The sequence below is a fragment of the Aphelocoma coerulescens genome, chromosome 2, assembly GCF_041296385.1.
Source record: "Aphelocoma coerulescens isolate FSJ_1873_10779 chromosome 2, UR_Acoe_1.0, whole genome shotgun sequence".
In the NCBI taxonomy this organism is placed as follows: domain Eukaryota; kingdom Metazoa; phylum Chordata; class Aves; order Passeriformes; family Corvidae; genus Aphelocoma; species Aphelocoma coerulescens.
In genome coordinates this window covers 151,645,583-151,661,900 of record NC_091015.1, presented here as the reverse complement: position 1 = coordinate 151,661,900, position 16,318 = coordinate 151,645,583, and the positions used below count along the sequence as shown (strand labels likewise).

At 33.5% G+C, this 16,318-nt stretch overlaps 1 protein-coding gene across 3 annotated transcripts in view; it reads left to right on the top strand.

Annotated features, from left to right (window-relative positions):
* The window catches only part of CSMD3 (CUB and Sushi multiple domains 3), a 613,476-nt gene that overhangs the window by 518,211 nt on the left and 78,947 nt on the right, over positions 1–16,318 (top strand). For all 3 annotated transcript variants that reach the window (XM_069006042.1, XM_069006041.1, XM_069006040.1), the window contains 6 exons: positions 2,636–2,845; positions 4,324–4,512; positions 7,732–7,909; positions 9,342–9,487; positions 12,452–12,532; positions 13,668–13,781. In XM_069006042.1, the coding sequence (XP_068862143.1) occupies positions 2,636–2,845; positions 4,324–4,512; positions 7,732–7,909; positions 9,342–9,487; positions 12,452–12,532; positions 13,668–13,781 (918 nt within the window). The remainder of the gene's footprint in view (positions 1–2,635; positions 2,846–4,323; positions 4,513–7,731; positions 7,910–9,341; positions 9,488–12,451; positions 12,533–13,667; positions 13,782–16,318) is intronic.

The following is a 16,318-nucleotide window of genomic DNA, read 5'->3' as shown; positions in this document are numbered from 1 at the left end:
TATGCTTGCATTCTGTCAGGCTTATGTGTCCAATAATTCCAACTTAGCTCCTTAGACTGCTATTTACAGTTTACATTATTAACATACTGTTTAGTTTGACTTCTGTTAGGCAGGAAATTCAGCTACTGAAGTTTTGGAAACAGTTTCTTGGATAAGTAAGTTTAACTCCATCAAAATCAATAGTTTGAACTGCTTTGTACTAACTGAAGCTTATTCACTGGATTTATGAATTGTTTTCCAGGAAAACTAAATGTTTAATTTTCTATAAGAAAACTAAAACTGCACAGATTGAAACATGCTTGACATTTTTCTAAGTGAGATACGTTTGAAACTAAATTGAATATTAAAATAAAATTTCACTGTAAAAAATGAAAAAGATGACATTTGAAGAAGTGATGGCTAGAACTGGTTTTAGTGATGCTGGGACTGATCTGGTGGAGGCACTTAAGTCCAATTCTTTTGTGTAGTAAATAGAAAAACTCAAGAACACCATCATGGGAACCTTCTATAGACTTTCACTTGTTTAACTCTTTTTAGGAAGTCTTTCTCCCAATTATAAGTCACAGATCATAAGCTTCTCCACTGTATATTAGCTAATGGTGTAATGTAAACCAATGACACTGTGTTGATTTGCATATATAAATATATTAAATACTCTTTCAAGCAGGGTGTCCAAACTGCAAAAAGTCATAGAAAAAAATATCAGTCTAACAAGCTGAAGTCCCGGAAAAATAGAGGCAGGTGCTACTGGTGGAGCAAGGGATGAATACTTTGGAAGATTGATATAGTTCAGAAACTTGAAGAGAAAGACAGTACAATACAGAGAGCAGGATGATCAACAAAAATATATTTCTATATTTGTATCAAAGAAAGTTGGTGAAAGAGGAAAGAACTGACAGCAAGGTCATGTGAGCTGGCAGTTATTAATGACAGCTTAAACTTTGGACAACTGTATGGTTCACAGCATCAAATGAAAGGCCAAAATATGATAGAGAAAGAGCAAAGTTTGACTATAACTTGATTCTCTGTGTAGGAGGTATTTGGAAGGCTGACAAAGTCAAAGAATGACACTTCCAAGAAAAAGCTTTCTTATCACTTAAGAGTGTATTCAGATAAAGCAAGACAGAAATTATCAGGGTAACAAGTAATTTATTTATGCACCTAACTTACTTATAAAATGTTTCATGCTTCAGAAAATCATTCATAAACTTTACATGGTATCTGGGGGGAAATCCTAAAAGACAGTGACAAACACTATTTAGGTATTACAGTTTAGGAGTTACAGAACTATTAATGACTTTCAATAATTTATCTGTGTGCCCGTTTGGCCAAATTTAGAGATATATCCGTTGAGAGAAGGCCGGTCACCACCCCTCCCCCACCAGGTTTGGGAAAAATAAATTTTCCTCGAAGGAAAGTGAAGGAGATAAAAACTATTTATTTAACAAACACACGGGAAAAGGATAATAATGCTAAATGCTAAAATCTTTCCCTGTGGAGTAAAAACCTGAGAAAGTGTTAGAGTCCTCCCTTTGGTCTCCTCAGAGCTGGGACTTGGCCCAGGGCCAGGCCCTCTGTGCTTGGTGGAAAGTCCTCCCGATGTGCTCTGATGTTGAAGCAATCCAGCAGAAAAGGGAGAAAATCTGAAATTCCAGGGAAGGGAAAAAAGTTCAACTCTCAGTCTCTCTTCAGAGAAAAGGAGACTGAACAACTGGCCAAAAACTGACTGGGCAGCAGCAAGCTGGGTGCTTCCTCCCTCCCCTGCAGCAGCTGGAAAAAAAAGTCGCTGTCTCTGTGTGACCTTGAACAAGCTGCAAACTGCTTTGAGAAAGTTTTGCTCAGTTTTTCCTTCCCCCTCTCAGGCTCAGTTTAAAGGCATAGAAAGGCACAAAAATTAATTTCTGGGCATAGGGCAACAATATGGGATACGCATCATAAAGTCACCCCAAGACAATCTGAAATTATATCTTTTATTTTCAGTTTTATACGAAATTGTGTTGATTGCCAGAAACACCAGTAGGACTCAATTGTCTTTCTAATGAAACTACTGCATTATCATGCCATAGTTGCAATAGATCCAGACAAAATACAAATTTTACTTTGTTGTAACTTATATAGAAATATGTATAAACAGAAAAATGTTTAAGAGCCTCCAACTATTCAGTGATGAGAATTTTCTTCTCATGCCATAGAATTTTTGTAATACATCACCTGGTTAGGAGAAATAACTTGGAAATGGATATTAAGCTGCCTTCCTATTCCTTACTGAACCAAAAAATCAGAAATTTCTGTCACCAAAGCCATCATATACCACAGTGTGTGTGTGCAGCACTCACTCACATGTACTCTGCTTTTACAAGTCCTTGGTGTACCAGTAGAGGCTCTGTCTGCCTGATATCCTGAGCTGGGCCCAAGGCCTTTCTGCTCACCCTCTATTCCAATTTAAAGTTTGCTAGCAGATGATAGATGTGCAGCCCCACACACATCAGGACTGGGGGATATACAGACACTTGCCAGATAGCACATGGGTTTCCACCTGGTTATCTTCTGCTATTATCAGTGCAAGATGTACACATTTTATTTTCCCTCCTGGTTTTGGTACTGGTGGTGTTTATTTACTGACTGTGTTTTTCAGGTGTCCATTTGCAATTTTTGAATTTCTCAACTGAGACCATACACGATTACTTAGAAGTTAGGAGTGGATCCACAGAAACCAGCACTGTTATTGGGAGACTAAGTGGCCCCCAGCTACCAGCCTCTCTGTTCAGCACAACTCATGAAACCAGCTTATACTTTCACAGTGATTACTCACAGAACAAACAAGGATTTCATATTGTATATCAAGGTGAGATTTGGACATTCTTATGAGAGAACTAGGTGGCTGTTAAAGATATTATGGAGTTTTGGGGATTCCTAAAAATAAATATGAAAGACTTTATGTGTTTCAGTCCCAAGCTTTAAACACTGAGATAAAACAGAAGAATGAAGAAAGTTAAGATGAAAAAAGCAAATTAATTGCATATTTTCTTTAAAATCAGGTCAAATGTCAACAAACAGATAATTGCCAATATCTGAAGTTGATTGGCATATTAATTTACATTGCATGCCTTTACAAAGGAAGCATCTCTAATCAATGTTTGAAAGCATGCTAGAATTTTAATTTTGTGTAATGGGTTCTGAAGGGATAGATCTAAATACTGTTCTGTATTACTGGATCAATGTAGGCTTGTGCAATTTAATGCCAACCCAAAAATCTCCAAGTCCCTTTTATTTCCTAGTTCACCATTTCCCTGAAGGTTCTTGTTCTTTTGTACCCAAGTAGGTCATGCTGACCTGGTGAAGATCACGAGATCATAGTTCTATTTATAGAATTGCATATTCATTTAAAAGGGATTAGATCACCACTGAAAAAAGTGGTGATCTAATGATCTTTTTTCATGAAAAAAGGTCAAATGTGTATTTTAAACTAGACACGTTTTCATTATATGAATAACACCTAAGAGTGATTTAAAGAGTTTTTTCTTTAGAGCAGTCTCCTATTACTCTTTTAATAGTAACAAATCCAAATTGATTTGAACTTTTTGTAACATTCTGAAAGTGAGCCACTGTAAAAAGAATTAGCTTTTAAAGAAAAAGTCAATTTGTGGCTTAAACTGCTAAGGACAGTAAAAATGTAAGACTATATACTATTAATAGTAACAGTAATAATTTTGGAGATGCTGTCATTTGTCAAAACGCTGGAAAGTTCTTTTCTGTGTTTTAACCACATAAGACAGAACTGATTCTTTCAAGCATACACAACATGATATTCTTATACTGCAGACTGTGCACAGCTTATTTGTTCTCACATCAGTAATGAGAAGACAATGCTTCAAATCTTCATGGAAAAAATCACCAAGATGTGTGAGAAAGGCTTGTCTTCAACTCTTGTTCACTAGAAAGTCTTTGATATTCTAATTCATTATAGAGCCTTTTAATTTTTCTGGGAAAAAAACAAATAAAAGTATAGACATTTATTTCTCATTTTCCTTAAACATAAGAATGTAAAACCTGACAACTCCTATTGGATCAGAAAAGCACTTCATCTAGTTCACTATCTTCGAATGGGAAAAAGGAAATGTTATTTAGCAGCACAGAAGCGTAGCTTGGTTTCACTGTACTTCTCCAGGTGTAGGATCAATAATTTGATCATCATCATCATGGAACTTTAGTTCCCAACATATGGGCTATCCATGACTTTTAATTTTATTCTAATTAAAAGCTCTTATTTTTGAGATAATAAGAATTTGTATTTTACTAATTTTTCCACCATTATTATTTCAGCATATCAGCTACAAAGCTGTCCTGATCCTCGACCATTTCGTAATGGTTTTGTTATTGGAAATGACTTTACTGTAGGACAAACTATTTCATTTGAATGTTTTCCTGGCTACACATTAATTGGAAATTCAGCTCTGACTTGTCTTCATGGCATCAGCCGCAATTGGAATCATCCTCTCCCCAGATGTGAAGGTATGTTCCAGGTGACCTATAAACCCTTCATTATTTGAAAGTCTTTCTAAGACTGTTAACTGAAATAATTTCAGCTTTTTCATTTTTAGAGGCCTGTATTTTTACAGTGTGGTCTTTGCAAAGGAAGTATTCAATTTTGCACATTAAAATTTTAGCAGAGAAGCTGAAATGCTTTGTAATATGAAATTTCTAAAAACTTATCTGAGAAAATAAGTTTACTTTTGGAAGGTTAGGCTTAAAGTCTGGACTGTGGAGACCCATGCTGCTTTTAATCTGGGTGAGGCAATGCAGTAAAAACTCTGGACTGAATTAGGAAAAAAAGGCTTCAAAAATTGAATTTACAAATTATGGCCACTTACGTTCTGTCTTGTCAGTTAGAAAGAAGTGGTAAAGGTGGTCTAGAGTGAAATTATCCTCCAGCCAGTGCTCTGTGAAAACATTTGTACATATGTTTTTTTTCTGAATTGGATTTTTTTTTAATTACTTTTTTTTTTTAATTTTACTTTTTTTTTTCACTCGTGCTTGAAACAAATAAGAAGGTTCAAGGAACTGTGACTTGCACACAGCTTAAATTTGCAGGAGACAGAATGACTGTGTCTAATGATTCTGTAGAAGTGTTTATCTCATCCTTAGCTATGCTGAAAGGAACCTGTTTCTAAGCAGCAGGCCAAAGAAGGTCAGTCCTCCAGTTAATGGCCTCACTTCCCTCTATATTAAATGGTAAAACTCTATCATTGAGAATGGGATCCTCAATATTGAGTATGCAGGAGAGAAATGCCTAAATAAAAACCCCCAACAACAACACCCCACCCCCAAAAAAAACTGCTAAACCAAAAGCAACCACCCAAACAGAAAAAAAAAAGATTCCCTATTTTCTGGATTTCTGTATATTTTGCACCATATACTTAAATGAGGAACTTAATATAGGAATATAGGAACTTAAATGAGAAGCCTCATTATTCAAAATTCCTGCTGGAGTCAGTGAGCCTTAGGAATTTCTGGGGGATGTGGTAGCTAAATGAAGACCTAACTGATACTGACTTCAGAAGGGGAAGCCTTATCATAAAAAAGTAAGATGGCACTTACACTGTCTTTTTTTTTGAAAGAGGAAGAAATTAATTAATTATAATTAAGTTTCAACACCCATTTTCTGGATTGTATGGAATAGTAATGGTTCATACCTTAACTGCTAAACACTCAGCCTTTCCTATTAGTTAGTTTGAGCTTTATTTTCTGTGCCTCACAATCAAAACAGTTTACTGAATAGAGTGATTCTGTTTCTTTGAAATACCTTACTGGATCCAAGAATTTAAATAGTAAATTCTAAGATGTACAAAGCATGTTGGTGTACTGAGTATCAATTTTTAAGAAGTTTTTGAACAATGGCTGAATGTTCTTTGTTTCTACTTAATTTGATATGAAAAATTAAGATAAAAAAAAATTCCACCAACTTGATAATAGACATCTAAGATGTGTTTTTGATGCATGATTACGGACTGTCAACACTACTCAGCTCCTAGACAAATTTCTTAAAATACATGGGGTTTTGTGCAGATACTTACTATAGTATTTTTAGTAAAGGGTTTGTGACATTTTTATATGCTACAGATGGTTTTGAGGTTTTTTTTTTCTTTACTGTTGTGGGAGAAGTATAATGAGTTATCTTCTAGTTATACTTGGTTTGATTTGAGATAAAGGATTTGTATTCAAAAGCATTAAAGTGAATCTGGCTTTTTTGTATATGCCTAGTCCTAGAAATACATGGCATGTCTTAAATTTGTATATGCTTTAATGTCTTTATTGTAAGAAAAGATATACCAAGGCTTGTTTAATTCCTCAGACCTCTTGAAGCAGACCATCTGAATTAAATATGATAAACTTGCTTTCTGTTGTAAACAGTTTTGTTCTCTTCTTGCATCCCCATGCACCTAATATTCCTTTCACCTGTGCTCAGAATCATCTAACACTCTCTGACCCTTCCTAACTCATCTCCCTTGCTTTAATCTGTTTGGATTCTGTTCCCTCTCCTTTTTCAAGAAATCTTGTTGCCTGACAGTCATCAGACTATGTCTTCACTCCCTTAAGACCTGGCTGCAAAACCAGTTCTGTCTGTTCTGCTCAAACCCCCTTGAGACTTTAAGCCTAAAAGCTGAAGAAAAGCAGTGCCCAGGCTGTTGAGTCTGAATGGTTTATGTGTGACTATGGAGGTCTCCTTACCCTACAGTTCAGCACCAAAGTCTATAAACATGAACCGTAACACATGCTTTAGCAAAATACAAACAGTGCATAATTCCTGTATGTTAAACCTGTGTTTCCAACAACCTGCTCTGGTTAGAGATTTTAAAATATATTTTAGAAAATCTGTGTTTCCATACCATGCATGTTTTGTGGTGAAGTGGGCAAAACAAGTGTATGCAAAATAAAGCAAATTGTACAGTTTTAAGATTCACTCACTTTTCCAGAGCTAGGCTCTGGAAACCAGGTGGTGGTATAACCAGGTGGTGTCATATTCAACATAGATCTGAAATCTCTATGGAAAATAGAATCTAATTTGGACTAATAGTTTTCCAGAAATACATAGTTACGAAAGTCCAGAATCTGTATGGTCGCTCCTGCACTGTATGATGTCTAAAATTAGTACTCTTCAACATGAATTATGGAGAGAACTCTTACTTTATCTACCAGAATTTATATCCATAAATGCAAAATTACTATTCATACTGTAGAACACAATGTTTTCATTTTGAAGTTTCCCTCTAATCTTCACCCACCTCTCAACCTTGCATGTGCCTTCTCTCATGTGTTAGTTTTGGTTGGCTATCTTCTTGTGACAATACATGAAAAGAATTAGTGTGATGTGTTGCTAATTTGTAGCTGGAATTTACATAAAGCCCTAACAAAGGAATTTTCAGTTGCACAGGTAATTTCACCCCATATATATATATATATATATATATATAAAACTTTATTTCCAGTTCAGGTAGTATTTATGACATCAGAATTATGATTTTTTCTTTTACTTTTATATTTGACCAATACTGTCAAAATAGACTTCTGACTCTGCACAAAGCTGAATAAAATCTGTTTTCTTTATAACTTCATTGCATTTGACCATTGCTGTGTAGTGTACCTAATGTGTTTCAAAGTAGGGTTTTTATATAGTTTAAGTAGAATGCAAAAAGCATCTATTCTCTTTTTAAAAAAGTGTCTTTATTATAGCTCTGTGTGGAGGAAACATAACTGCAATGAATGGCACCATATACTCTCCAGGATACCCTGATGAGTACCCAAACTTTCAAGACTGCTTCTGGCTTGTAAGAGTACCACCTGGGAATGGAATCTACATCAATTTCACAGTTCTCCAAACAGAGCCAATATACGATTTCATAACTGTCTGGTAAAAAAACACTTTTGGCATTTATTTAATCTTCATGTGACACTATGCAATCAAATATGAATTTAAAAGAACATATTTGTGATTTTCCCCTTGAAACTAGTGCTCTCTCTAGGAAAAATGATCGACTTACACCAGTCTATGTTTTCCAATGGACTATTCTCTTTAGATAGCACTGGAAAAGAATTCAAAAACATAATAGTGTTCCTCAGTTTGTCAACAAAGAAAAGCATATAGAGGTATGCTATAATAGCTCATCAACAATCAAGAGAAATAATACTTAGAAAAGGAGTGATAATAAGAAGTTTCAGATGTGTGTATTAGTGTTTTAGAGAAGGAGTACTAGAAACTAAAGTAGGGCGACGCTTCATTCATTTCTTCCAAGTTGGCTTCTTTTACTCCTAAGAGTACATAAAATGAGAGGGTCTGTTTGTATTTGGCTATGACAGAAAGAATTGAGCTATCAGTAACTGTAAACAAATTATATTCTCTATGTACTTGAATCCATGGCTGTCAATGGTCAATCCATGATGACCCTCAGCAGCAGCCTGTCACATTAGTCCCTCCAACACATATCTGAAGACATTTAATGGCTTTAGTCCTCATTTTTACGTGTCAAAATTGTATTATATACATGATGGCTATTTAATTATGCAGCTTATACCACTTCTAGGATACTATTTATTATTAAAAAATTATAGAAGTTTCCAATGAAAAAAACCCAACATTTTATTCACAATTAAAATGCTTCTTCAAAGCATACAATTTCCCTGTTAAAACAGAGGGGAGAGGGTCAATGTGCCATCATTTGGACCAAAATAAGTGAGGTTAAAAATACTGACATTAAAGCATATCTAAAAGTAACTTAAAATAAGCTTTGCAAATAAAATGTGGATTTATTAATGTCCACATGCAGTTTTCAAGGGGAATCTTGTGTATTCAGTAGACTGTAAGCATTTTGGTTTTATTTTTGCTAAGACAATTTTCATTCTTGTCTTTTCAAATTATTCTATTAATTAATTCTAACAACACTATCTCTTAATTTTCCTAGGAATTAGTATTGAAAGACTGGGGGACATGAACAGTTTTAGTTTCATTTCTTTTCTGATAGCCACATTTGAAAGTATAGATAGACAAATGTGATCAGACATTTTGGCAAGTAGATGAAGTAAAATCACAAATTCAATAGTTTTGAGTTAACTGCAATTTTTATTTGAAAATAAGAATGTGACTTTCAAAAGGTAGTTAAATTAGTATCCAGTCCACATACAAGATATGAAAAGGTCTTCAGCCCTTGATGTCTGTTTTATCTTACTTTAGTTGTCTCATGCCTTATAGAACAATCTAGAGAAAATTTACTGCATTCACTTAAAATTTGGAGAAATTATATTAATTTTTTGGACCAAAAAAAAAAAATTCTGTTTGTTTTTCTTAGGGATGGACCAGACCAAACTTCCCCTCAAATTGGACAATTTAGTGGCAACACTGCATTAGAATCAGTCTATAGCACGTCCAATCAGATTCTGATCAAGTTTCACAGTGACTTTACTACCAGTGGCTTCTTTGTACTTAGTTATCATGGTAAGTGTGACAAATTAAACTTTTTCACTGTTTATGCTGGTCACTGGAGGAAGACAAGGCATAAAAAAATGAGTTGTTTTTTCTAAGAGTTGCTATTATTAATATGATTGAGCACTACTATGGTAATGCAAACATATGAAAGACTAACATAAATGATGAAAATAAGTTATTTTCTTGACAAGATATTAAATTTACTATTAGTCAAACAAAAATAAAAAGACTGCACTATGATGAGACATGATCAAAGAAGGCAGCATCAAGACCCTAAAGTTCAAGGTGCACATACTTTTACTTTTTACAGTGTTTCTAAAATTCCTTTGAAAGCTAAATGTTTTTGGAGGACACTGAATTTCTTTTAGACATTTCGATATTTTGAAGAAAGTTGTGTTTTTGCAGAGACACCAATGATAGTGAACTATACCTATGATAAAATGTTTACTATACTATGTAGTTCAATGATAGTGAGCTACGTAGTGTAGTTAACATTAATCAGCCCTTGAATTAAATACTGACTGAATGAAAATGTGTATGAATTAATGCACTGAATTCTACCTCTTTTTGTAGTCATCCAGACCCTCTGTGGCAAAGTATCTTTTACACTGCTATAATTAAAAGGAGACAGATTGAGAAGTAAGGGTGAGTTTAGGTGCTTTGTGAATGCCCATTGGATTGAATGCTCTAGGAAACGTGAACAGACACAGCCTGTTTTCTGGATCCTGGTCAAATCTTATGACTAGAAGACTTTCTTTTTGACTTACTAAAGACCATGGTGAATACAGATAGACAGAATTAATGGTATTAGAGGAACTTTAATCTAAGCAAAACAAAACAAATCCATAAAGCCTATACTGAAAAAAATCCACCAGCAATTGAATTTGGAGTAGAGACTCCAGCAGGGCTGGGTTGAGAAGGATCAGAATTTCCATTCCAGATCTTGGCATCTAAATTGCATGTATCAACTTGCAAAGGACAAAATGACATTTTTTATTCATTAATGAATTGATAGGTATTGATATCTATTATATCAGTATATGACCAAAAATATGTTAAAATCCTCATAGAATCATAGAATTGTTCAGGTTGGAAAAGACATTTTATGTCCAATTCAAGTCCAGCTGTAAACCCAACACTTCCAATTCTATCAGTAAACCAGGATGACAAATAACACATTACATGTCTTTTAAATACCTCCAGGGATGGTAATTCCACCACCTCCCTGAGCAGCCTGTTTCAATGCTTGACAACCCTTTTGGTTAATACATTTTTATTATTGTCCCATCTAAATCTTATGTGAAGCAACTTCAGGCTATTTCTTGTGGTCTAATAATTTGCTAGTATTAAAGTGTCTCTAAATATCTCCTTTTACTTGTTTTTTTTGTTGTGGAAATTGTCATACCACAGTTGTGGGCCCTAATGTACATAAAAGATGCAAACCGAGTAGCACAAAGATTATTTATAAAGAAACTTAAAATGATTTTAGGTCTAATGTTGTCAAGATAAATAAATCTCTGAGTATCTTGGAGTCTATGATCCTTCATATCAGCTGCACAAAAATTATAGTAATAAAGGCAAGGCAGTCAATGAGTCAAGAAACGGCAAGGAGTCAAATTTATTTAAAGCAAATAATGTTAGGATTAAAATTAATGATACTCCTGTTACTCAAAAATGAGAGACATTTGAGATAAATTATATGACTTGTTTATTAAATCAAATTTTAATTATGTTCATGATTTTATTGTTATTTTTCTTAAGATGCAAACAGCACAGCTGTTACATATTTAATTGGTGTGTTTTGTTTTAAATTGCTTTATTCTAAGGCTTTCTGACTCACTGACTTAAGTAGATCTTCATTATATGATTGACAAAAAAGGAGTGTAATAGGAAGATATCAAATGAGGGTGACTCATCTGTAGTAACAAAAGGTAGTAGTAGTAACAAAAGGTCTTATTTAGGCTATAAATTTTGTGATTGTTAGAAGTTTGACCAGTTAGAGTACTAAAGTATCTAATTACAGGAAGCAACCAAGAATGTGTATTATTGAAGCTGAACTGTCATCTGCCATAAGTAGTTGATGTTTCTGTGCTAAAGAGAAATGCTATAAAACACTGCCATATGAAAATGTAATACTAATGAAAACCAAGCATACTTTATCCTGAATGTACACTTTATAACAGGAGAGACTCCACTGTAGGTATGAATATATCAATGTGCTTGCTTTCCCCAGATTTCTGTCCTAATTGTATTAAGATTAAATGGTTTTTTGTCTCCAAACATGGGCCCATTTTCATTGGATCTCTGGGAAAAAAAAAATCAATCTATGTAGCTTCTGCACACTCTTCCTACTTGTCTATTTATTTATTTCATCTAATTATTTTGCCTGGCTGTCACATCATGTGCTAAATCTCAGAAAATTATTTCATGTGAAGCTTCAAATGAGAACTTCGAAAGCAGAATTCTTCTCTGACCCTATCTGCAGGTGATGTGTGCTCCACAACTGTTTATTTACTGTGAAATTTCACATTCAAGATGCTTCTGTCCATTAGTTATGCTGCCTCTGGGTAGAATCTTTGGGATTCCAAAACTTGTATTTGTTACAAGGTTTCAAAAGTGGAAGAGTTCAACAGTAAAATTGTATTGTCAAAAAAAAAGAGAAAACCAAACAAAACAATGATTGAAAAATACAAAAATATTTGCTTTTTAACTGGGATCGCTTAAGTAAGAAAATTGGCAACCACTTCTAAACTTCTTATTCCTGAAGAGGGTTTCACCACTAAAACTAAATAACTGAAAATGAAGACACAACTTCCAATGTTTTAATTTCCTTTCTTTTGATTCTTTTGAAAGTTTCAAAATAAATTAATGGAGTTTTTATTTTATCCTGCTAAGGTGGATATTAAATCAGTTCTTGCATGGCTATGACAACTACGTTTGAGAATGTCAACTGTGCTTTGTTCCTGTTTATAGCCTATCAGCTCCGTGTCTGCCAGCCTCCAGCCAATATACCAAATGCCGAAATTCTAGCTGAGGATGATGAATTCGAAATAGGTAATATAAAGAAAAAAAAAAAAGGCAAAATCTGTTCATAAAGTAAACTTGCTGTGCACAGGATGCTTTTCAGAATGGAAAGAGTACTTGTAATGCTTCAGATTTTTATTTGAAAATACATTTTTTAAGAAATCATTCCTCTCCCCTATGCATCCTGAATTCCATCTATGTTTCAGAGATTACATATAAATAATACAGTAACTCTTTGTAATTGACAATTTTAAAATACACTTTTCATACTGTTTAATATTAAACATTGTTTTACACTGAAACGAACAAACAAAACCCATAAGAAAACATGTAGACAATGTTATATTCTATACTAGAATTAAGGTTTTGTGACCTAAAGAGTAAAATCAAATTTGTAAAAGTTAAAAGGATCAGAGAAGGGGGTGACATTCTGACTTTGTGAGACATGTCAATAATGTTACTATATTTCAAAGAAATATTATTTATATGATCTTATTTCAGATGTCTGGTTTTGCTCATGTGATGTCAAATAAAAATAGGGGTTTTTTAGTACATACCAATATAAGATTAGTTATATAGGTCACAAAAAGAATTTTATTTTTCCTTTTTTTCTCTGTAGTACGGACCAAAGAGAGGTGCTGAAACATGACAATTTTTATTGGTACATAAAACTGTATTAATTACTAGTTTCTTAATTTAAAAATGACAATTCTTTATTCTCGGAGTGCCAAATTTAGATATCATCAACTAAATCCTGTTGCTATTTAATTTTTTTTCCCCTCAGGATTGTTTGAACTACTGACTTGATCTTACACTTTTATTTAGTTCCATAATGGTTATGCTATAAATTACATTGCTTAAAGGTTTGTGGACATTTGGTTCACATGGCATCAGTCAAACCCAGATAAATAAGCAAACTATCTGACAAATAATGTGGTGGGGAAAAGTGATAGATGCAGCACAGTGTGCAACACAAAGCTCATTTAACATATTTCTTAGACTAATCAAAGCTGTTTATGCCAGAGGTCATTTAGCCCATTGTATAATATGGTGGTTAGAAACTTCATTAATCAATAATGTTTTCAAAGCTAAAAGTCCCAGTTAATTGCTGTTTAATGTTTCTTTTGTTTGTTTGTGTTTTGCCCTGTTTTGTTTTTCTGAACAGGAGACATAATAAGGTACCAGTGTCAGCCAGGCTTTACACTGGTTGGTAATGAGATTCTGACATGCCGACTAGGGGAAAGACTTCAGATGGATGGAGCACCACCTACTTGTCAAGGTTTTTCCACCTTTTTACTTTCCTGCTGCCAGACTAGTTCATTGGTGATTCCTTAAATAACCTCTGCATCTCTTTACATAAGACAGCATACTGAAACTATTTCAGACCTTTGACAGTTTATCCCAATATATCACTCTTTGTTTTGTTTCATATATGTCAGATATTAATGCAAAATATATAGTAATCTTTTAATCAACTTCGCAAGTTCATGCTCTACTTTGTGAACATAATTCTATAGTTTCTTTTTTTTTTTTGCAGGGAGTCTAATTCAGTAAATAATGAGACTTTCATTTTATCTACAACATAATAGTATGAAAATTTATACGGAATTTTTTTAAAATGCTAAATTAACATAGCATGGATTTGGGTGAACAAGTTCACAAAATAATTTTTCAGGGCAGTTTTAAGTACTTCCATTTTTATTCAATGTATTCTAAAAACCAGGTTTTATGTATGTGTGTATGTGTGTGTGTGCGTGTTTGTTCATTTTCCTTCTTACTGAAAACTGCAAATAGAGAGATAATGCCATCTCATTGGTAAGCTCAAAACAAGATTGCATTCCTGCCAGTGACTAACATCACACTTTAGACCAGTCTTTATTAAGCTGAAATTTGATGTGTTACAGTAGAATATATTTTTTCTGTAATTTAAAAAAAAAGTGAGATTTTTCTTTCATACCAATCTGATTAGGGAGCTAATGAAGATAAGCCTTGCACATGCTTCATTAAAAAATGGAATCTCTTTGAAGTTCCAGTGATGGGTATGAGTTTATGTTTTCTTATTAATTCTTCCATTTATATCTGGAAGGATGAATAAGGACCTACAGTTACAAACATGTATGATAAAGTCTTTTCAAGGAAAAACCAAATCAAAACACCACAGCCTCATAAAAGAATAAGTTAACAAAAGCCGTTTTGGATTCTGCTAGTTGCTGTGATATTCCTTTGTGATCCATCTGTTCCTGAGCTTAATATTCTAACATCTACAGCAGGATTAAAATACTTTCCCAAATCAGTCATAATAAGTGCATTTGATTTACATTTGTATTATATTAAAAATACTGCCATCTGTTTTTCCTACCAATCTAACGTTTTGGTGTGTCCTTCTCCAGTAATTTTAATTCATTAACATATCCATAAAACATTCACAATGAAAGATTTATTTGGCAAGAGTAAATTAATTGTGAATAAATCTACTACTTTTACAAGTAAAACTTTAATATTTTACTGTTTCTTGGCAATTTCTAAAGTTATAAAAATGGTGTACAATATAGATGTTAGGAAATGAAACATCAGTTTATTAATTTTTAGGACTTTATTATTACTATAAAATTCACCTAAGCTTTCAGCTGAGAGTTAAAAAAAACTCTTGTATAAATGTACTGTGGTCCTCCATTCCTGGAAAGCTGGAAGGGTCTACTATTACAGCTGATTAAACTGTTTTCCCCTGATTTTATGGACAAAACTATGCAGAAGTCAAAATCTTTCACAGCAGTAAGTCTAGTTCTTAAAAATGCAAAGTGAAATTGAAATGTGAGCTTCATAAGAACTTTAACACTGATAATTTCTGAAAATCTATGCATTTAGTTAAGTACAAATGTGTCTAGAAATAGCTTCCAACACCCCAATTTAACTTTAAATCCTAACTTGGCAGACTCAGACTTACAGCATTTAATAGGTGGAAAACCTAGTAACCTCCAGGCATTGCTTTAAATGTTAAAATAATGTAATATTAGATAGGGCAAATACAGACATGTGCTGATCCTGAGGCATTCTCTCAGCATGTGTTGCTGAAGGCATATTTGTATTCAGCATAAGACCCAAGACAAAAACTCAGGAATGATGACTTCAGTTACCATAGTTAATCTTTTATCTGTCAGATATGAATGCTAAACATCGGTTCCAATACTAAATATTAAATCAATGCTCTTATAATTTCCGTTCAAAGCAGAATGAAATTAACATGGTGTTCAGAGTTGGAGTCAGAAAATTAAAAAGAAAATTGCAAAGGAATTTGTCAAATTGCGTTAAAATGATCAGTTCAACTGGCAACCTAGAATAAACAGCAGCATATTTTCTATTTATTTATATAATGTCTAAGGTTGAAGATCAAAGTATGTAAGTTAAATTTCAGTAATGAAAGATGAATAGAGAGCTTTGATAAATCTAAAGATAGCAAAAATACATGCCAAAAATTTCTTTCATGATTTTACTTTATCATATTAGTCTATAGATAAACTACCATACTTCATTGTGCAGACTATAACACACTACATAAGAGTCACTCCCAAGTAAAAAACTCAGTTTTTCTGTTGGTTCATATTAGTATTAGTTTACTAGTTCTTTTCACTGGGTAGACCATATGTTTGTTGTTGGACTTAACTGTTAGTTCCTGATGCTTTAACCTTGTGCATATGTTGTATGTTTTAGCCAGTGTAAAGTGACATTTGATGGAATTTTTCTTTAATTTTCAACTTGAAAATAATTGATACCTACATTCAAAATTAATCCATAAGTAAATCTGAAGAATGCTGCTTA